This window comes from Dendrobium catenatum, unplaced genomic scaffold (genome assembly GCF_001605985.2).
Source record: "Dendrobium catenatum unplaced genomic scaffold, ASM160598v2 fragScaff_scaffold_1088, whole genome shotgun sequence".
NCBI lineage: Eukaryota > Viridiplantae > Streptophyta > Magnoliopsida > Asparagales > Orchidaceae > Dendrobium > Dendrobium catenatum.
In genome coordinates, this window is record NW_021319550.1 from 474818 (window position 1) to 496623 (window position 21806).

Here is a 21806-nt window from a genome sequence, read left to right on the forward strand (position 1 = left end):
TTCCTTGCTCTCACAACCCCATTAGATTTTGATTCATTTTCTGAGGTCTACAGCTTCAGAGATTATGAGTAAAGATTATTGCTTTTGTTGACAAAAAAAAAAAATTGTTATGTAAACAAGTACTGAATCTCTTGTTTATGTAATTTATGAGTGAAACATGCCTTATCAGGCTCAAATTGGAGAGAACATATTGTATAAAACATATTTAACTAGTCTTCTTTTTATTTTCAACAGCTTTTTAATACAATTTAAAAAAAAAAACAGCGAAAAAATAGAGATCAAAAGCTACCCAAACAAAACCTTATGCACTTCTGAGAATTTTTTTTTTTATTTCTTTCATCTATTTAAGATATTAAACCATAAGTGAAAAAAATAAATATGTTAATGTAACCTCCAAATTAATGAACAACTATCCCAATAACTATTAAAGATAACTAAGAAAAATCTATGAAAATTATGAATTTAATTTACAAAAAAGATACAACGGAATCAAATCTACAAGTTTGTCCTACAATCAGAAGCTGGAAGGCCTTTGAGTACATCCCTGAGAGCATAATAGTGATTTTCACATTTATGATCCGATATCAAATTACCAGAGAGCAATATTCTTCGAAAATGCTCTCCTGGATTCCTCCTCCACAGAGTATAAAATTCTTTGCCCTTCACATTAGGTATATTATCTGAGCTGCCTTCGTCACTCTCTCTTCTCAAGAAATATTGCGTCCCAGGCAGGAAAAGCTCCTCCAAAATCCTTTCGTTCTGCTTGCCAATGGCGCCATCAGCAACTTGTGTTTCTGGGCGAATCGGCTCTTTTCTCAGAGAAAAGTCTACAGACAAAACAAATTGCATCAGAAATGCAATACAGAAAAAAGTGCGACGTGCAATGCCTTTTGTTCAGGTGGTTCAAGGAATACCCTTGGAGAAGCATAATGAAAGAATTGTATAAAACGTTAAGCCTTTGTCCCACTACGTTAGGTTAGCTATATGAATCTTTTTTCTCCATTGTATTCTGTTAAAAGTCAAATTCTCGATTAAATCTAATGAAGAAAGATCATTTCTAATATTTTCTAACAAAGTCGTTTTATGTCTACCTCTACCTTTCTTAACATAAGTCAAATCTAATACCTCTACTTTCCTAACCGGGTCATGGGAAAGCCGCCGTTTTATGTGACCAAACCATCTAAGACGACTCGCTCTAATCTCATCTTCCACTGGAGCTACTCCAACCTTTCAACATCCTAAAATTTAGATGAATGCCAGAAAATATCTGAATTCCTTCAAGACACCTAGAACTGCCTGCAACTTAATATACATTTTGCTTGTAATATTCTTCTCTTGTGGCATTTAGTTTAGCTTTCTAAACTTGCTAATTTTAATTATTTTTTTTTTCCATGATGAAGGATTAAGGGACAGTGCAGGCCATAGTGGTGCTTAAAGGGACTTAAAAAAGATCTGTATGCAATGGAAAGAAGCTGTGAGAAAAACCGAGTTCCAAGTTGCCTGAGTTTTAAGCAATAGCTTGCCCAAAAATAATTTCCGAATAGCGAGTTTTGCATTGTAAAGAGGATGGAAAAACATACTTTTCTTGCACATGAATACAGAGAGAGTTAATAGAATTATATATATATATATATATATATATATATAATTTAACAAGCATACCATCGCATAAAAATAAAAATAAAAATGTTAATTAAAGATCTGGAGCATTCAAATCCAACATAAAAAATAAATATATAACTTTTGATGAACATAATCCCAAGCAATCTTCATGAACATATCTAGCTATAAAAATTCACTTCTAATATTTTAATATTGAGTTGTCTGACATTTAATATTTAATTATAAAAACTAATAAATTTTTATTTAGAACATGTACTCTCATTATGCCAATATTAATCTAAGATCATGATAATAAAAAACAATCATAATGGTTTCTCAAAATAAAGTATTTATCTTTAAGAAAACACTCAATTAGTTCTATTTATGATATATTCATATAATAACAGCTAGAAGCATTTTTAAACATGAAATACAGTGATATTTGTTATTAACCCCAAGATGTTACACATCTTCAGAACATGGACTAAGCAGCCATGCTCGAACAGAATTATGGCATCCATTGAGGAGATAAATATCACAATATGAAACGATGACCGAAAACTGACTTCATATAGATATCATTAACTAATCAATTTCAGATCACAAATAAAACAAAGTATGCAGGAGATGTCGATTGCTTACCAGAGGAATTTGATACTTTCCTAAACTTAGCTGCATAAGCTGCAAGTTTTCGAGCTACATCTTGGACGGAAGAAACAACATGTTTAGCATTAGTAACCAATTCTGCAATGCCTTTCCAGTCTTCCATCTCTAAAATAGTCATCCTGCAGCACAACAGATAACTCCAAATAGAAATTAAAAAAAAAAATCTAGAAAGTAAGTCGGAAAAGAATAGTAAAAATAAGTTACCAACATGTACAAATTAAATATCTTTAGTGCAATAAGCTCTGCAATGCCTTTCCAGTCTTCCATCTCTAAAATAGTCATCCTGCAGCACAACAGATAACTCCAAATAGAAATTAAAAAAAAATCTAGAAAGGAAGACGGAAAAGAATAATAAAAATAAGTTACCAACATGCACAAATTAAATATCTTTAGTGCAATAAGCTTAGTTCTGATACAGCAGCAAGAGCAGTGTTGACCCGTTTCTGTCCCAAAAAAAAAAAAAAAAAAAAAAAAAACTGTCCCAAAAAAAAAAAAAAAAAAAGAAATCAAATAAAAAAATATTTTTTTCTCTCACCTGCTCTCTGCCTTTCACACGTCGCACGTCGCGGACACGACCGCGACGCTCTCCCCGCATCGCTTGCGCATCCGCATCGTTAAATGGCTGAAGGGACGAGGCCTTCGGCCTCTTTCTCCCACCCGAGCTCTCTCACTCTCCCTCATTCCTTTCTCGACACCGCTCCAGCAACGACTTTCCCTCCCAGTTGGATCGGAAGTTACAAAGCTTTGATCGAAAGCAACGCGGGAGCTCACCAACTGTGAAGTCAACTTCTTCCCCTTTGTGCCGCTTCTACGACTCCTTTGACGGCTTTCCCTTGCGATCGGATCAAAGTTACGACATTCCGATCGGAAGCAAGCGTGGGAGCACGCTTGCAGTGAAGACAACTTTCTCCCTTTCGATTGCTACTTCGGCTCCTCCATGCCTGAACGACTTCGCTCCTTTGACTGCTACGCAAGGTATAATCTTCTAAATCTCATTTTCGACGTTTGTGCCGTATCAGAGAACCACCTATACACGCTCTTGTAGCACGGTAGGAGGGAGTCCGATGCGACACATATGGCGAAGTGGGTAAGCCCTATATACGCTCTTGTAGTGTGGTGGGGAGAGCCACTGGTGTTCTTGTACGGGTACTGCTGAAGGCCCCATACAAGCTCTTGTAGCGTTGTGGGATGAAAAGATGTACGGCCGCGATGTCTTAGGACACCTACCATACACGCTCGAGTAGCGTGGTGGAAAGGCCCAGCTCCATTATATTTCCCCCAAACGGGGGAAATGCCGGGATGCTGCCGAAATTTTCACTGAAATGTGCAAAGCTTGAGCAATATAAAAACTTCACTTGAGCAGCAATGCAGAGAACCCGGGCTCAGATGAACAATGACTCGAGGGCTTGAACCTGAACAAAACTCAAATGATTTCTAAAGGTCAAAATCAAATAAAATAAAATCAAATTGGAACCAAGCTCAAATCATTCGAATATGAACTGGAACTTGCAAAAGACTTCAGAAGACCTTGATCATGTACTTCGAATTTGAATTGTGCAATATTAAGTGAAACTTGAACAAAACTTTAGACCACAAGGATCTGTGAACTTGAGCACTTGGACTTGTGAACTCAATGAACTCAAGCCTAAATGAAACTTGAACTTGACACGAGCAATGAAGAACTCAAGCTTAACCAAACCAAACCAAGTGCAATGAGCATGAACCATATAGAATGGGAGTTTGATTTAATAAGTACTCGATCCATACAAACAAAGAACTTAGTGGACTCTCACAACAGTCTCTACGAAACCGGGTGCATCGTACCTGCAAGAATGAAATGCATTGGTGTCCCTCCTACATGCACTATTGAAACCTCCAATACTAGCAACAATGTCTGTTGATTGAAGAAGACAATGCTGTCAACCGATAGTGAAATATTCGCCCCCTACAAACAAGTACAATCAGCAAACCACCAGAGATTGGTGAAAAGTGGATATGATATTAATACAAATGGCTCCCCTACGAATACTTCCAGGAGGTCGTAGTGTATACAACAATTCCCTGCAAATGAGTACGAGCCACTTGTGGATAACAATAGTGGGCACTTCGTAAACACAACGAACCACTGTGGACACAAGTGTAGATATCACCTACGATAGCGGTGATTGAGATACAGCTAGTACGTCGTGTATAAAGGCAACCCGATGTACATAAGAGGACACCTCCTGGCAGAACAGAAAAGAAGTTTGAATAAATTAGAACTAAACTTCCTGGTGTTCCAAAGTTTCTTCTTGGTCCTATCCCTAGGAAGAAATTAAGCCTACTACATTGAAGATTCTAAAAGGAGTCCTTTCCAAAGCTGTGGTCATTGACTTCAAAGTCCAGAAGAACCTCCCCGGTGAATGAGATAAAAGGGAAGTCAACATTAAGATGAGGAGATGCATCATACCGCCACTGGATCCGCAACACTTGTATTAGAGGACATAAGGCGTGTATAAGCTCTTCAACGAAAAGTTGTATGCATTCAAATGATAATTACCAGCACAACTACAATCACTTCAAAATAACCATACATATGCACTGTAGTTTGTATACACATAGATACACTAAAGGGGTAAATACAATCGCAACCTGCATGAGCCTCGACGAGCGTGTTATTGGTACACACGTGACGTATAGGGATGCTGCGTGGGTCAATAAGTGAATTCAAGTTCGAACCCGATCCTCCTATGTGGATCAACCGATCAATAGATTTCGACAAGGTTCAAACATTCAAATAAATACACGATTGTAGCAATCGGTGTATTTGTTTTAATACATTCATATTAGGCCTTCAAGGCTTATGATCAAGAGGATTCACTAATATAGGCACAAAGCCTACGAAATTCGATCCTCCTAAGCAGCTAAATAGGAGTAGACAGGGTTCGAACTATGATACAAATATACGACTGTAGCAATCGATATATTTATTTTAATACATTCATATCAGGCCTTCAAGGTTTTCAACAAAGAAAATTCATAAACAAAGGCACAAAACCTACGAGAAACCCGATCCACGGTCAACAGCGTGGCCGAGTCGACAAGGTTCAATCAACAAATGGGAATGACCCCGAACACCCCGATGATAGCTGTACTGAACGAAAATCTCAACTGGAGGGATCAATCTCAAGCATTTTAAAATGCCCTCAAATATCCACAAAATTCAAATATTTCTCAAGTGACTTTAACATCACCCCGATGATGGCCATGTTGAACGAAGATCTCAACCGGAGCGGTCCCTTTCAAATGATTCAAAATGCCACTCAAAAGTACCCAAAATCCAAAATCCAAAAAAATCCAAAGATATTTAAAACTGAAATCTATCCGGCAAACCACTTAAAGCAAAATCCATCCACCCTCCGCAACAGTTTGCCGGGGTGGGCAAATTCGAATATAACTTTAGCTCACATAGAGCCAAATGCCTAGTCGAAAATATCACTATGATCCATTCTCAAACAATCTCCTGCTAATAAGGACGTGGTACGTGTCCTCTAACCTGCAGTTTTGCCGTCAAATGGCACCGCAGGTTAAACGGTTATGACCCAGTGCCCTCTGAACCGAGTTATTTTGCCGCCAAATGGTACCACGAAATACCGATTATGGCCAGAGCCGATACGCTCCTTAGCGGCATCAAATCCTTGAGATATGAATCAATACGATATGATCGATAGGGCACAAAGCCCTCTGTTAACTAATGTGGATTCAAATTTGTCCCCTTAGACAAACATTCATCCCAGGTCCACAAGGTACCCTTGGACGAAGCAACCCATGGCTACCGACAAAGATCCTTCTGTCAGGTTGGGTCGACTACCTCCTCTGACTAAGTAGACCAGGGACCATGATGGCCCGGGACGACGGAACCATGGGATCTTGATCTGGTCTATCATCCATTCCCCCATCATCAGCTTTAAGTGCACGATGGTGCAATTTTTATTTTAAATATTAATTTTTCTAAATTCCCAAACTCTTCAAATACATATGTCCATTGCTACTACTATATGCCAGATATCACGTATTTCATACGTATCTGATTGATGACTAGCCTTAATCGAAAGTTCTCTCTCGTGATCGAGAGGGGTAATTAAGTTAGGGGCTTGCACCTATAGCAAACCAGAACTCATATCATAAAGTCCTCACAAAATGAGGGCGAAATCTCTGGGTAGTGTCTTATCTACAAATCCATCTGCCTTCCAAAATTTACCCCAGAACTTACTCCATTAAAACTCCTTTGCCGAAGAAAAAGCAAAAAAAAAAACAGCAGTCGTGCGGCGGGGAGGCCGGGGCCAAATTTTCAGAGCCCACCGATCATATTTTATAAAATATGACTAAAATTTTTAAATTAAAACTAAAATTATTATTTATTTTTTTATCAAAAATATTATTAATATTTTTTTAAAAAAAAATTATAATTACTTAAAATTATATTTAATAAATATTTAATTAAAAATGACCAAAATACCCTTACATTTAATATTATTAACTCCAACATTCGATGTTAAAACAAAAAAAATCTCATTTTAAAGACATGAGGGATCAAATTGGACTTTCAAAACAGTTTGGGATAATTTTGGTCCCTCACAAAAAATTTGAGGGACCATTTTGATCATTTTCTCTATTATGATATTTATAATTTTAAAGAATAATATCCCCTACTTCTATTGAAAATACGAGAAACTAAAAGGTTTATTACTTCTAAAGATTCATTTTGAATGCCTGTCAAGTAAGATTGTAAAAGGCTTCAATTAAATCACTTGGTTGCCTCCCTACCTCCCTACCGGTATCCTAAAAGAAAGAGACATGAACAATAGGGTTTTGTTCCTGAAACTGAATATGAACAGATTTCACGATAAGGTAAAGAGATCATCAGCCTTATCCAAATTATGTGGGGCTCGCTTTAGGTCAAATTAAAAAGCAATTTGTGTTAAAAAAAGGTTTTATTAATTTATAAATGCATAGCTAACCTTTAAAAGTGATCTCCGATACACATAAAGTGGATATCTAATAACATGATATAAGTAGAATTGATGATAGGTTTTTTTCTCAACTAAAAAGTCAACACACATAATAAGAACAGGATAGAATGAATACAAAACTGGTAGTGTTCATCATATTTGGCATCTACTTTATGAATCCTCATTTTTCATTTCTTTTTTCCAAGTGCTACATGAGGATTTAAAGATGGACAATTAATGGAGAATTGATTCATAATTATTATGTTATAGGAGGATCACGAAGATATAAAAGAATATTTTAGAAAATTATAATTAATCAAGCTGTGCTATATGGATATAGCGTTGGTAACCTACAAATCTTAGAAATGAGAGTGTTGAGATGAATTTATGATAAAGAAAAAAAAAAAAAGGAAGGATTACAAATAAATATATTACAGGGATAATTGGAACAATATCTATTAAAAATAGAGAATAGAGAAAATATATCTGAGTGGTTCGGCATGCACAACTAAGGACAAAAGTTGCAACCGTAAAGGCAAGTAGATAGCATATCTATATCAAAGTATTACAAAGGGAAATGGTTAAACCAAAGATAATAGAACTAAAAATTATAAGAAAACAATCTTACACACAATAGTGCTGACATCTTGGATAGCACCAAAGGAAGTGAATGGAGAAGAAAGATTCACAAAACTGACTCCAGCTAACTGAGAAAAAGCTAATGATAGCGTGATGATGATTACTGAGTTCGGTTGCTATAGACCGTGAAATTTAATTGAGATAGTCAATAGAGGAAGGATTGGGAGGAGAAAGAAGTTTTTTTTTTTTTAATAAATTAATTGATAACAAACGTTCTGTAGGAATAAACTAGAATGATCCAAATGCTAAGCAACTTAAAATTATAAATATATTTTATAGTAAAAGGTGCATTGGAGAGTGAAACAAAATGTTACTTCTGGCATAACAAAATTTGGGTCTTTCATAAATACTCACAAATCAGAACCATTACTAATCATTGGCTAATTACTCTTTGTTTTCTATTCATTTCAAAACAATCTGTGAATAATTGTAGCTCTCACACTCCCTTCTAAGAAACTAACATAGTATTTTCTCCTCTTTTGATCATCTTTGCTCCCATCTATCCAATACCCACATTCTCTCACCTCTAATCACATACACCTGCCCTTCTCTCACATCTTTATGGACTAAATAAAAAAGCATTTCAAATCCAAGAATGGAAAAGTTAGCATTGTAATTTTGCAAACCTCCAACCCTCCGTCCTGTTTCTCAATGCCCTCCATATGTGCTTGATTCTATCTTTTTTAGTTTCCTTTTTGAGAAGCTAGCATGAACTGAATGTTATGTTGATAATGACATGAACAACACCATTTTCAACAATGCTTGACCATTTTCATAATATTGGTTGAATCCCACAGATGGAGACGAAGAGATTTAAAACTACTGAATTTTAATACAAACTTTTAACATGAGTCATTAACTCCATCTACCTATTCAATTCATACATTCACTTTTATTTTTTAATGTGTAAATTCAGTGCATTTGAGGCTATGGAGTACAATTATCATTAGGCCCATATCTACCTTCTCTCATGGGTAGGAGCCTATATCCATTTGATTCACATAACTTGTATGACTGAAGAAAATGCCATGACCCCTATTACAGAATTTGTATGAAATTGTTGGATCTCATTTTTGTGCACTCAATCAAGATCGTCCATCTAGAAGTGCAATTATTTGTTAGCACCTACCTGGATCGAGCAAAAAGACCAACCCTAGTTGTCTCCCATCACAAACCATGCAATCGCTAGCAAGCCTCCTCTCTGTTTGCCATTCCCAAAAGACACGCCTCTGGGTAGCCCAGGCTAAGTGGTCTCACACTAACAGTCTTCATAATAACCATGATGGCAAATCCCGAGGCTTTTCATCCTCGACCACCATTCCATTTTTTGCTATGTGTGGCAACTAATGGACATGTCAACCACAAAGTACAATAGTCGAAAATGCAACATTATGACCTTATAAAAGGTGGAGAGTGTTGATTGTAAGAAGGGAAAGAAAAAAAGTGAAAAGAATTCTTTTTGGTGGTTTTGAGCACTGTAGATAGGCAAACTCCACGGAATAACTTAAATATCTTGCCTCTTAACATTATTGTTCTTTTTTTATGGTGCATCTTGAAGCTCCATACTTCCTTCAAGCTTGCCAATGTGGGCTAGACTAAAATACTAAATCATTTGCAATTGTAGCAAATTGAACCCATCCTGAAAGTGTTCCTATACAAGCATGCATAGCTATAGAGTTCTCAAAAAAATTTCACGTGCTAGGCTAAAAGTCACTTCGATATTTAAGAGTTCAATTTCATTCTATTCAAGGGGTTTTACATGCAAAACTTGAGTTTGTCTTGAACTTTACATCTATTACTAGGTTAGTCCCCCTCCGTAACAAATCATCATTGTTGTAGTTCTTTCATTCATTAGCCCACACTTCTTTTGTCACAATAAAAATTGTTATACAAAAAAATTATTATTATTCTGTATGGCATTTTATTCTTTGATAACCATCATTACCTGTCCTTAGCCGGTATGAATCGATTGAGGCTTAATGTTAGATTGGCAACAAATCGTAAAATGTACATCAAAATTGATGAAATTAATCAATCATTGAAGAGATATTAAGCAAAATATTTTCAAGGGGAAATAGATTTTTTGTGACTAAGAAGTTAAGCAACGTTTATATCTGACTATTCCTGCTGCTGAATTTGGTTATCTCTAAAGAAGTCCCCCAAAAAAACCCAATCTTCCAAAAAAGGCCATTGACGGTAAAGTACTCAATTGGAAAAATTAAAAAAAAATGAATATAATTAAATCTCTATGTAACTGTGAAATAGGAACAACTTACTACTCAAATGTCACATTGGATTTTAACAACTAAATGTTTGCTTAAATATGTTATGAATAGCATATAGTAATCCTTATTTACTTCACTAAAACAAGTAAAGTAACAATTGGTAATATTGACACAAAAGGCAATTAGTCCTTGAAACTTACCAGTCAGTTTCAAGAATCTCATTCCGCAATCTGGCAAGTGAAGCTACACTTAACCTTGGAATTATATCATCCTGGGAAATATCAATAAATAAACTAAACATTGCAAATGGAAAAGGAATAAAGCACTTCAAAATTTTTACAGTAAAAAAAAAAAAAAAAAGCTTACTTGCAACACAACAGTAGACACATAGCTAAGACAGCTTTCAGCTAGCTCCTTTGATACACAAGGTGGAGTTCCAAATCCAACCGCAGATATAATATCAGGACTGAACCCAAGTTCCTTGGCAGACTTTCTTCGCAGCATGATAGCAAGCAATGCAGCAGCTGCACCTCCAAGGGAATGTCCAACTAGCCTCAACCTAAAATCCTGTCCAGGAATTTTTTAAGAATGACAAATCTACGAATCAGAATAGGCATGAAAAATACTAATCATTTAATAAGAAAAAGAAATTAAAAACAGTTTTCATCATAAGATGTCGAGATTTACTTTGTGTTTCTCTAAGAGTCTTCTAATGGTTCCCATCTCATAGTGTAGATACCAGCGAGCAGCCTCAGCAGTTCCAAAATGAGTAGAAAAACCATCAAATGACACATTTTGATCACTTGAAGCAACCACATTAGTTATAAGGTCATAGACAGTGTGAGTTCCACGAATTGCAAGTATTACTAATTTATTTCGAGTATCTACCCCAATATAGTATCCAGGGCGTAGTAAACTAGAATCTTTTACAAACTTCAGAATGTTCCTCTCTCGAAGCATGCAGTGTCGTGCAATGCTTGATGTGCTATCTTTATAACATCCCTTAGCCAACTCAAGGTGGTAAATGAGCTCTTGAACCTGGGCAGTAAGGCAAAGTTAGTACATTACTGATATTTTAAATGATGTAGAATGTTGAAAGAAAGAAAGCTGGAAAGTATTTTTAAAGTATAAATGATGAAAATGACTTCAGAAATATGGTACCTAGGTAATAATATCACTTCTCTGTAATAGGAAAAACTGGGAAATTACCATAGACTCAGAATTAATCTGGACACCCTTTAAATCTTCAACCTTCGCAGTTGATGCTTGACTTAGGTGGATAAGGTATAGACCAACTGTAAGGTCACTTAAACTCCATTCTTGAATTCCAGCTTTACTAACTTGAAGATCTGTAAGGATCTCAAAGAGAGATCTTGTACTTGGTGGTATTGCCGGCTTTTCACCAATTCCTGCGCCATAACATCAGCTGTTAAATCAAAGCAAAACGTAAGCTTGAATTATTCGCCCTACACAACTCTTCTTGGCCTATTGGGTGAGAGCTTAGGCTTCCAACTAAGAGGTCTAGGGTTTGAGTCTATATGTATGCGTTGTGTGTGTGAGTTTGCCTTAAATGGCCTAAATGTCCCAAAAAAAAAAAAAAAAGAATTCTTCGCCCTACAGAGCTTTTACTTAGTTTAAGCCTAATATAAGCAAACCGATCTATATATTAGGAAATAAACATTTCCAAAATTTTGATTTTGGCTCATGCCTAGTTCAATTATAAGTAAATATAGAGTTAACCATGAAGAATGCATACAAATTGATAGAAGCTATGCAATCTAAACGCTAGAAAAGCTACTCATATTATAGCCAATTGGATTTCAACCAATAAGATGAACATATGCTGCAGATGGCGTATCAGTAGAGTAAAATGCAATTCATATCGAAAAGTGACAACGAGCTACCCTAAACATCCATGCATCCAAAAGAAACTCTTGAGTAACAATATGACCTGCAGTGGATGCCCACTTGTAAAGCTGCAACGCCGGTTCCAGAGCTTTGGAAAGCCAAGCGAGTTCTACCTTCCACTTTCGCCCAGTCGAATCGTCATCGTCGGAGCCCTCTCTGAGAAGCTCCGACTCGTAACCTGGCTTGAGCAGTCTAGAATTTTGCAGAATGGGATCCTTGGGCGAATCAGCAATCCCTACCTTCTTCTCATCCTCCTCCCCTTGATGCTGTTGCGAGAGGCGCCTATTGAGTAGGCCGTTTATGAGATGCTGATACGAGTGACGTTTGTACTCAAGGCGCAGGAAGGAATCTGGTGAAAAGATGATCTTTTTAGCAAATTATTTGCCAACTAATTGATTGGACAGCATTCCCCATATTCGGAACTTAGAGTGCGACGATAAAGCGAAAGTTATGGAAACTAGGGTATGAATGGATTGCGTGAGCCATTAAAATGAATAACAGCAAATGATTAAGACGGCTAGAGTGGGAAAGTTACTGATACGGAAGAGGAATCGCTTCGCCATCGCGGCCGTCGGTAAAAACAGAAATCAGCTGGCAACATAGGAGCGTTGCCGAACGCTCTAACATGAACCGCTGCTCTGCTGCAGCTGTTAGCTATTCAAGAAACCAAGAGAGATTTATCTCTTTTTCTTTACCAGGCCACCCATTCGGTTTATTTGAATTTAACAGGGTTAGCCCGTTGGATGTGCACCTCGGCTCAGTAGAGGGAGAACTTTTATTACATCCAGTGAACACACGCTCCTCTACGTTCGATTTTAAATCAAAACAGTGCAATACCTACAACTCGGTACTCGGTATTGCGCTTTTTTTGTCTTAATCCGAACGTAGAGGAGCGTACGTTCACTGGATAAAATAAAAGTTCCAGTAGGGATGTAAATTTGGTCAGTAGGGATGTAAATTTCGAATCACGGGTCAGATTTGAGTCGAATTTAAAACTAGTCCGGCACTATTTGGGTCATGCCGAATATAATCCGTTTATGTAAACGGATCAATTTTTCGGATCTAAATCCAACCCACTTGGGGTCTGAGTCAACCTGAAACGACCCGTAAGGAATGACTCGACGAAATCGACGACAAATCCCGCAACTTTGTTCACAGTTGACGACAGCTGATGAGGTGGTACCATGAAGACAGCAGGCGAGGCGGACCGATAACGGAAATGGCTGCATGCAATAAGGCATTGCAGGTCTAGCCCCGTGCAGGTCTGGCCGACTCGCGATCTAGCCGTTTAGGACCTAGGTCTCATGAAACCTAAACTCTTGCGAGATGCAGACGCGATGACAAGCTGACTCGATGACGGCCTTGATGGGTGGATGGCTGAGCACAATGAAGGGCAACCTTTGAAGGAGGCCCACAAATGGTGGACTGGCTCATGAGATGTCGATGCGTGACGGGCTAACGCGGACACGACTTTGAGGGTTATGTGTCAGTCCGAGTCAATTTTGGGCTTGCGGTTTGACCCGGACCCAATCATTTCGAGTCTGGGTTGACCCTAACTTAGAATTTTTGGGTTGAATTCGAGTCAGATTTTCTGATCGTGTCAGATATTGATAACTCTATCCTCCAATATAGCGTATTTGTTGTGGTGCAATATTCATTATTTTCTATCATAGATATCTTTATCATTATTATAAAAAATTATTTATGATTCTTCTTGTATTATAATTTAATCTTTATATGTTTTGATAATTTTACTCTTTATTATAGAATCAATGACCAAAAAAGGCGTCAGCAGACAAGTTATTAAAATAATGAAAAATTATAAAAATTAACTAATACTATCCCGAATTAATTTAATTAAATATATTCAATATATCAAAAAATAAAAACTATCAATCATTAAGGTATTAAATTTAACAGAACTTATTAACATATAAATTATTATTAGTTACGAGATAAAAATGATAATATAACACTTAATTAGTAAAAAAATAAACAGTAGAAAGGCATTTAAAATTAAATTTAGCTTTCAATTATTATTATTTTTAATTAGTGAAACCAACTTCTGTACAGAAAAATCCAAAAATATTATGCAAAAACAAACTGCATTTTTTCAAAATCAAATAAAAATTCTCTCAGTTCTTGGAAAGCACTAAACTCTATAGCGATCCAAAATAAATATGTATTTTCTCAAATCAATAATAACAAAATTGCCACTATGTTCCAAATAATTGACTATAACTTAAAATAACTTACAAGACTGTTAAGTAAATGCATAAAAAACAAAACATCCACCAATCTTTACGTTTATCAAGCTCAAACTCGACTCGTAAGCTCGATAAGCTCGACTCGCGAGCCCATAAAAAAGTCGAACTCGAGTCGGCCTATGAGCCAACTCAGCTCACTTACACCCATAATCTTAAGTGTCATTTGTGATTTTTTTTTATTTCTATTTTTTCTAAAGCAGCCACTGTTGACATCCGCTTTTAGCTAACATTAAAATGATGGAATTTTCGGCGGAGGTCGAAGGTTCGCACAGAGTTAACGGAGTGGTATTTCTTAGGACAGTAATTGAATTTAGGTGGTCTGCATGTAAATAGTAATGTTTAGCTGTTAGATAAGTAATTAGAATAGTTTTAAGTGTTATGTATGTAAAACTTTCTAAAAAAAACTAAAAACTAGTCGCTAGGGGTGCTCGCTGACCAGGTCGGGATTATTATTTTTTTCCATGGTGATATAACTAATAAAGACTATTAAGGAGGCGGTTTAAAACAATTATCTATTATTTTATTGCTTTTTAAAATTATTTATAACAGCTCTAAAAAAATTATTTTATCAACATTATTTTTATGATATCGTAAGGAAGCCTTTCCAAACGGATCTATTTCTCTTAGAAAATATAATTTTCTTAAAGCAAAAACTAAAAGATACGTATGCTGCAGGGGCATAGAAAAAAACGAGTTTATGAATTTCTTATAACGCTTCCTACGTGGACGCTCCATCTGGCGTTCCCGCCATTATCCCTCTCCCGCCAAAAGAACCCTCGACCTAAATTATCCTTAATAGTCGTGCCCTTGTTTAGCTGTCCGCGATTCTACTTGACGTCTCATCTCTTTCTCTTCGCCCTCGTTCTAGGCTTCTAGCTGGTCTGCGGTCGTCTCCGCTTGTTCTTCCCTTGGCGCTAGGTGCATTTTTGTGTTATGTTATTCGTTATTGTTTAAAAAATCCTTCTGTGAAGCCATCTGGTTTTTCTGAAGACATGGAGAAGAAGAAGATACTGCTGAACTCCCCGCTTTGGCGTAAGGCTTCATCGGCTAATGTATCGGCGTCAGATGAGATCCCCACGCCGGAGAAGCCGGCCCAACAGCTTCGGCGGGCCGGCAAACGGAAGCTGTCCTTCTCAGTATGTGATGTACGTAAGGTCGCCATGGGATTGCGGATGACCCGAAACACATCCACCAATCCATCGGATCTGGATCTTCCCAGATCCGATGGAGAGCTGCAGCGGAAATCTAAATCGTCTTCTGCTTCCGCCGCCATGTTATCAGCTGCCAGAAAGACAACGAAGCTTTCAGAAAAGTGGGTTTTTGAGTTCTTGCTCGTTCTTTGTAAAGATAATCTGAATCTTGAATTTTTTATTTTGTTTAACTTTGCAAAGTTTAAACTCAAGTTGAAATTAGGTATTTAATTTTTCTCGACTTTGTTTATGCTCCAATTATTATAGATTTATGATCACTTCTGGAATGATGAAGGGATCGGATCAATCCGGTGAAAAAGCTATTCGATTTTTCATTTTTTGTCTTCTATTATTTAGCTGTCAATATGTTTTTCTTTTCCTTGATTGTTGAAAAAGAAAGAAAACTAGTTTATAAAGGATTTGAGGTTTCTGGTCTGTTATTTGATGGGTATTCAAATGTTAGAGAGGAGTTTTAACATCGGCGTCAAAATTTTTAGATTGATATCACCGCACCCTTTTATTCTTAAAATTAGGGTCTATGATCAATCAGTTGATAAATATCAAGAGCTATACATTATGTGAATTCTCGTGCATTTGTTGTGCTCTATCATTGTTGAAAGATTTTCATCATATTTTTGTTTCATTGTATTTGTAGCTTAATATTTTCTTCAAATATTTGTTCCTGAACATGGCCCTTGTTTATATGCAGTTATGAGATGTTGGCAGAGTTCTTCAATTGTTTGGACAGTTCAGTCCGATTACTTAGGCTGAAAGGAGCGTCGTCCACATTTACAAGCATTAGTGCTAGCATACAACATTTAACAGAGAGGTACTTATTTCTATCTATTTTGATATTATTGTAATTTCTTTTCTTGTTAGCTGGGTTATAGGTACTAACTTGATTTGGATTACCTTTGAAGTTAAGGGCTGCAAATTAATCTGCTTATCTATGCATGTAATGGCTATTTCAGGAGATTTACTTATAGGCATTTAGCACAAATGAAACATATATTACCTGAAGCAATTTCAATTAAAAAAGTGCTTTTGCGTGATGAGGCCACTTGTTGCATGAAGCCAGAACTTCAAGTTTCTTTGCAAGTGGATGCAGTGGAAAGGAACCCGGAACTAAAAGGGGAGAGTCCATATTCAGCCTTAAGAAAGGTTTTCAGAGATAGGCTTGTCCAATTTGCTAGAGAACATCCAGAGGTAGTGTTCTATGAATTTATTTGGTTTCCTTTCTTATTTTCTGGTGTGAGTTTCCATTTTCTGATTATTCATTGAGGAGAGCTTTTTTACCTCGTTTTCAGGAAGATGACATTCCAGAAGAAACACTGCCACATCCTTTTGGTCGTACAAACCCAAGCATGCTGACAGAATTCAATAAATTAGCTCCTTCCATTCGAACTAGATCATTGTCTGTAGCCCATCCAGCAGAAAATTTAACTAAAGTTTCACACTTCTCTGCATCTTTCCAGAGGAGGTTTTCTACAAGAACTCCATGTTCTGATGAAATGAAAACTCCTCTTACTTCCGTCAATGATGTTGCCACTAATGTTGATTCACTAGCCTCTAGTTTCCCATCCCCTGTTAAATTTTCTTCAAAGCCTTCCATCAGCAAGAAACCACTGTTTTCTTCTCCCGGTAAAAGACCTTTGGTGATTCATGATCAACAAATTGAAGAGGATTCAAAAGTGTTGATTAGTGCCCACAACAGCATTTCAAGTGAAGTAAAATCTATAGAATCCACTCCAATCAAGGACATTTTATCTTCTGCTAGGCTAATGATCACTACGCCAGATCTTCAGACCCCAAAGAGAAGTCGCATACCATCAATTGATGATACTCCACAAAAGGCACTTGTGAAACGGGAAACTCGGACCAAATTATTTCCAACTCCAAGGAAGAATGTGAAATCAGACGGTGAAGATAACTTGTCTGAAAGTTCACCAGTAGAAGATGATGTGCTTGGTTTTCTTCCAGAGTCACTTCTACAAGATGTAAGTTGGTTTAATCGTTTTAATAAATTTAGGAATTATCTCAGTAGCAACAAAGTTCGTATGCAGTATTGGTTCATTGACCCGAGATAACATTTTCTGTCTATAGATAAGGGACAAGGAAAAGAAAGCGATGGAGGAAAGGGATGCCAATGTAGCTGGGGCAAGGCTACGGAAAAAGATGATTGCAAGTTTGCCTAAACTTTTTGATTCAATACTCCTGATATTTCAATCTGGGAATAGATCTGTAATTACAAAGCAAGAGCTTATTCACAAGATTCTTTCGTGTAACTGCAGTGTAATTGATAGAAGTAAGAATTAAGTTAGAATGTCTTTTTGTTCTTTGAAACATGACCCCTTAAACCTTTAAGGATATATAGTAATTTTTTTTTTGGTGTTCCAGATGAAGTTGAAGAACAGTTGGAGTTAATGGAAGAATTGGCGCCAGATTGGATATTTCGAAAGGCGGCAGCTACAGGGGACATCCTCTACCGGTGAGTTTGTTAGATCTTTCTTTTTTCTGCTATAATGTAATGATTTTTAAAACTTAGATCAATATAACTAGGATTGGTTATTAACTTCATTGAGCGCTCACACGATTTGTTTAAGTTAGAAAATATGATTTGAAACAAAGTGGGATTTGTTAGATCCATTATTTTGTTAGACTTGTTTATAAATTAAGATTCATATGCAAGCAAACAACCAAAAGAAGCCTGAAATAAGTTTCCAAAATATGCAATTTAAGTGCATTTTTTACAACAATAAATAAGTTCGCTATGCTTTTGTAAGTTGAAATTCAGAAGTGACATCTATGGCTGTTCTGACTCATTATGTTTATATTCAGTGTGAATAAAATGTCAAGCTCCCAGGAGATTCGGCAGAGGCTTGCAGTAGCCGTGTGAAAGAATGCCTCAGTGACAATTTTACTGATTCAAAGTGCTTAATCCATTGTTGAGGTTGGCTTGCTAGCTTGGAATGGTGTGCCTGAAATCTTTCTGCTGTTACCACCGGTGGTTGCAACCAAGCACAACGCTCTTGCTTCTATTTAACAAACCAGATGGAACATTGTATCTTTATGCGGCAAAAGCTATAGAGAAACTGAGAAAGTTGTCTCTCAAGAAGTATGTGTCAGAATGTAGGCCTTACACAAGCCTTGTGTCTTGTACAATGTTTTTATCAATGTAGTCTATCCCTGCCCCTTGGTTGGAGGAATTTTTATTATGTGCGGAGTTCGGATGTCGTCCAGAGACCAATAAAAATGCGCCACATCATCCCAAAAATGTACTGTGCTTGGTACCAAGCACAATACTAAGGCTCGGTACCAAGCGCGGACCGGACGGGAGAACCGTCCGGTGTTTGTACTTCAGGGACCTCCAAGCAAAGTTGCATACCAATGTTTGCGTTTTGACATTTGATTTTTCCAGAAAAAAGGTAATTTTACTTTGAAGATTTCTCCAGTTAGTAAAAATCTTTGATATTTATTCTTTCCCTACAGGCAATTGGATGTTAAAATTACATGTTTTGTTCAGGATGACATGTATAGTTAAACCGTTTGACCTCAAAGGTGGGCAAGTTTGGTTCACCTGAAAAAAGAACTAGAATGATTTACACTTTATTTATTTTATTTTGCATTCTTTTTTCATCCAATCAAATACCAAAATTATTAAAACCCCTGAATTTGAAATACCTTACAATCATTTGGAATCCAACCAAACAACCCCTAAGTATTTTCTATAGGTTCATTGATCTATAGCAATTATCAAGTTGATCAAAACATGTAGTATTTGCCATTAAGATATAGATATAGAGCTGAAATGATATTAATATTTAAGTGGATATGTCATCATGATAAATACTCAAGTTTATGTCTCTTAGTGTTCCTAAGATATTTTTAGATTTAATATAATGATTGAGTGATAGAAATGAGAAACGAAGGAGACGGGCAAGAAGTGGAAACAGAGCAAGCAGGAGAAAAGAAAAATATTATTGATCAAAATGTTAATGTGTACAGAATGTTATATATAAAGAATAAAGGGGTGAACTGGTAATAAACTAAAAGTATAATATTTGTACATTTACATCTCCCCTCAAATTAATCATTCTTTGAACGAATGATTAATTTGCGACGAAGGGTATCAAAGCGAACAGCGGAGAAAGATTTAGTGAGAATGTCGGCAATTTGTTGTTCCGACGGTATATGAGTGAGGGAAATAGCTCCGGTCTTGAGGTGCTGACGGATGAACTGGTAGTCGATTTCAATGTGCTTGGTCCTGGCGTGGAAGACGGGGTTCCGAGCAAGAGCAATCGCTGATGTGTTGTCGCAGTGAATTATGGTAGGAGAAGGCTGCGAAATATCGAGCTCCACGAGAAGACGACGTAACCAAATAACGTCGGAGGTAGCAGCCGAGAGTGCCCGATATTCGGCCTCGGTAGAGGACTTTGCGACCGTTACTTGTTTCTTGACGGACCAAGATATGAGGTTTGGTCCTAAGAAAGAGCAGAACCCGGAAATTGATTTCCGGTCGGAAGAGTCGGACGCCCAATCGGCGTCAGTATATGTCCGTAAGGTGAGATCCCCTGTGGTGAGCGGAAGTCCAAATGAGAGGGTACCTTTGACATATCTGAGTAGTCGTTTGAGAGCCTGAAAGTGTTGAATGGTCGGTTGGTGCATATGTTGGCAAACTTGGTTCGTGGCAAAGGCAATGTCCGGCCTATTGATGGATAGATATTGTAGAGAACCAGCTAGTCGTCGGTACAAGGTCGGATCGTGAAACGGCTGGCTGGGTGAAGCTGTATGTCTTGATTTGGGAGATATCGGTGTGGTTGCAGGTTTGCAGTCGGTGAGGCCTGCATCTTTGAGCAGTCGTTCGGCGTAATGTTGATGTGAGAGAAAGAGACCGAATGGCTGCTGGAGTATTTGAATTCCTAGAAACAGCGAGAGCTGGCTGGACTGTTTGAGAGAAAACTGAGAGTGCAGTTTGGAGAGTAGAGCAGTAATAGCCGCCGAGTTATTTCCTGTAATTAAGATGTCGTCGACGTAGATTAAGAAGAAAATGTGTATATGATTCATTTGATAAGATAAAAGAGATGGATCGGAGCGAGTAAACCTGAATCCTTGTGTTTGTAGGAATGAAGTAAGTTTTTCAAACCATTGCCTCGGTGCTTGCTTGAGACCGTAGAGAGATTTACGTAGTTTGCAGACCGAGGAAGGTGAAGCAGCATCGATGAAACCCGGGGGCTGTCGCATGTAGATGTCTTCGGTAAGATCGCCATGGAGGAATGCATTCGAGACGTCTAGTTGGATTAATTGCCACTGTCAGTTGACGGCCAGAGTAAGGAGGATGCGAATTGTGGTCATTTTTGCGACGGGGCTGAACGTCTCGTTGTAGTTAATACCGTATTGCTGATCATAGCCTTGTGCGACAAGTCTTGCTTTATATTTGTCGACGGATCCGTTGGGAAGAAGTTTGGTTTTGAATGTCCATTTGCACCCAAGAATGGGTGTATTGGCCGGTGGTTGAACGAGTGTCCAAGTAGCCTGTTTCTGAAGTGCGTGAAACTCGTCGGACATTGCTTGACGCCAGTGGGATTGCTTGACGGCCTGAGCATAGGTATTCGGGGTAGAATTATGAGGTGTGGTGGTTAGTAGAGACATGATTTGCTTTGGTTTGGAAATTCCATAGTTTAGCCTTGTTTGCATGGGATGGGAAGGTTGGGCCGTGGTGTTCTGAATGGGGAGTAAGGGAATAGCTGAATTATGAGATGGAGCCTCTGTATTTTGTGAGGAAGAGTGAACAGACTGGTTGCTGGAGTGAGAAGATGTAGTTGGGAAAATCGTAGGTGATGTCATTTGTTTGGTAATGAGAGACGGCGGGACAAGCAGAGAGGGAGGTGTGTGGTGAACAGATGGTGAGGGAGTCGGATTTTGAACGTTTCGGAGAGTTTTGTAGGGAAAATTGGTTTCATTAAATGTGACATGGCGGGAGATATAAATCCTATTGGAACGGATGTCCAGACACTTGTAGCCCTTGTGAAAGGGGGAATACCCAATGAATATGCATTCTTGGGAACGCGGCGAAAGTTTGGTAGCGGCGTAGGGTCGTAGCCACGGAAAACACTGGCACCCAAAGGTGCGAAGGTGGGTGTAAGTCGGGGAATAGCCGTGAAGACGATGGAAGGGAATTTAATTGTTGATGGAAGCTGAGGGTAGCCGGTTAACTAAATAGTTGGCCGTTGAGATGGCTTCGGCCCACAGAGTATCGGGTAAATGTGCAGCGTGTAACAATGTGCGAGCAAGATCCAATAGATGGCGGTGCTTTCGTTC

General features: G+C 37.7%; 4 protein-coding genes across 4 annotated transcripts; 1 reads left to right on the forward strand and 3 right to left on the reverse strand.

Moving 5' to 3' along the window:
• Positions 1-398: 398 nt before the first annotated feature.
• On the reverse strand, positions 399-12713 carry LOC110099891. Its single transcript, XM_020827197.2, has 8 exons — positions 12567-12713; positions 12075-12380; positions 11333-11532; positions 10811-11161; positions 10490-10690; positions 10324-10394; positions 2245-2387; positions 399-827 (listed from the first exon to the last, which is right to left on the reverse strand). Exons 1-8 carry the CDS (start codon positions 12592-12594, stop codon positions 496-498), a joined length of 1632 nt encoding a protein of 543 aa, XP_020682856.1. The 5' UTR covers positions 12595-12713; the 3' UTR covers positions 399-495.
• A 2434-nt stretch (positions 12714-15147) lies between these two features.
• LOC110099890 (CDT1-like protein a, chloroplastic) lies at positions 15148-18929 on the forward strand. The gene is made up of 7 exons (XM_028698438.1): positions 15148-15610; positions 16198-16317; positions 16460-16694; positions 16796-17485; positions 17592-17793; positions 17886-17976; positions 18327-18929. The coding sequence occupies exons 1-7, from the start codon at positions 15291-15293 to the stop codon at positions 18382-18384; spliced, it is 1716 nt and encodes a 571-aa protein (XP_028554271.1). The 5' UTR covers positions 15148-15290; the 3' UTR covers positions 18385-18929.
• Positions 18930-19574: 645 nt separating this feature from the next.
• LOC110099885 (uncharacterized mitochondrial protein AtMg00810-like) lies at positions 19575-20729 on the reverse strand. Its single transcript, XM_020827187.2, has one exon. The coding sequence runs from the start codon at positions 20727-20729 to the stop codon at positions 19575-19577; it is 1155 nt and encodes a 384-aa protein (XP_020682846.2).
• Positions 20730-20798: 69 nt separating this feature from the next.
• Positions 20799-21332, reverse strand: LOC110099886 (uncharacterized mitochondrial protein AtMg00820-like). The gene has a single exon (XM_020827188.1). The coding sequence runs from the start codon at positions 21330-21332 to the stop codon at positions 20799-20801; it is 534 nt and encodes a 177-aa protein (XP_020682847.1).
• Between the last annotated feature and the right edge of the window lie 474 nt (positions 21333-21806).

Excerpts from the sequence above, each read along its gene's own strand:
- LOC110099885 (XM_020827187.2), bottom strand. The coding sequence starts at position 20,729 with ATGCGACAGCCCCCGGGTTTCATCGATGCTGCTTCACCTTCCTCGGTC.
- LOC110099890 (XM_028698438.1), top strand. The coding sequence starts at position 15,291 with ATGGAGAAGAAGAAGATACTGCTGAACTCCCCGCTTTGGCGTAAGGCT. Across the intron at positions 16,695-16,795 it reads TTGCTAGAGAACATCCAGAG|GAAGATGACATTCCAGAAGA; the intron begins GTAGTGTTCTAT and ends CCTCGTTTTCAG. Across the intron at positions 17,977-18,326 it reads ACAGGGGACATCCTCTACCG|TGTGAATAAAATGTCAAGCT; the intron begins GTGAGTTTGTTA and ends GTTTATATTCAG.
- LOC110099886 (XM_020827188.1), bottom strand. The coding sequence starts at position 21,332 with ATGACATCACCTACGATTTTCCCAACTACATCTTCTCACTCCAGCAAC.
- LOC110099891 (XM_020827197.2), bottom strand. The coding sequence starts at position 12,594 with ATGGCGAAGCGATTCCTCTTCCGTATCA. Across the intron at positions 2,388-10,323 it reads GAGATTCTTGAAACTGACTG|GATGACTATTTTAGAGATGG; the intron begins GTAAGTTTCAAG and ends GTTGTGCTGCAG. Across the intron at positions 828-2,244 it reads GAAAGTATCAAATTCCTCTG|ACTTTTCTCTGAGAAAAGAG; the intron begins GTAAGCAATCGA and ends TTTTGTCTGTAG.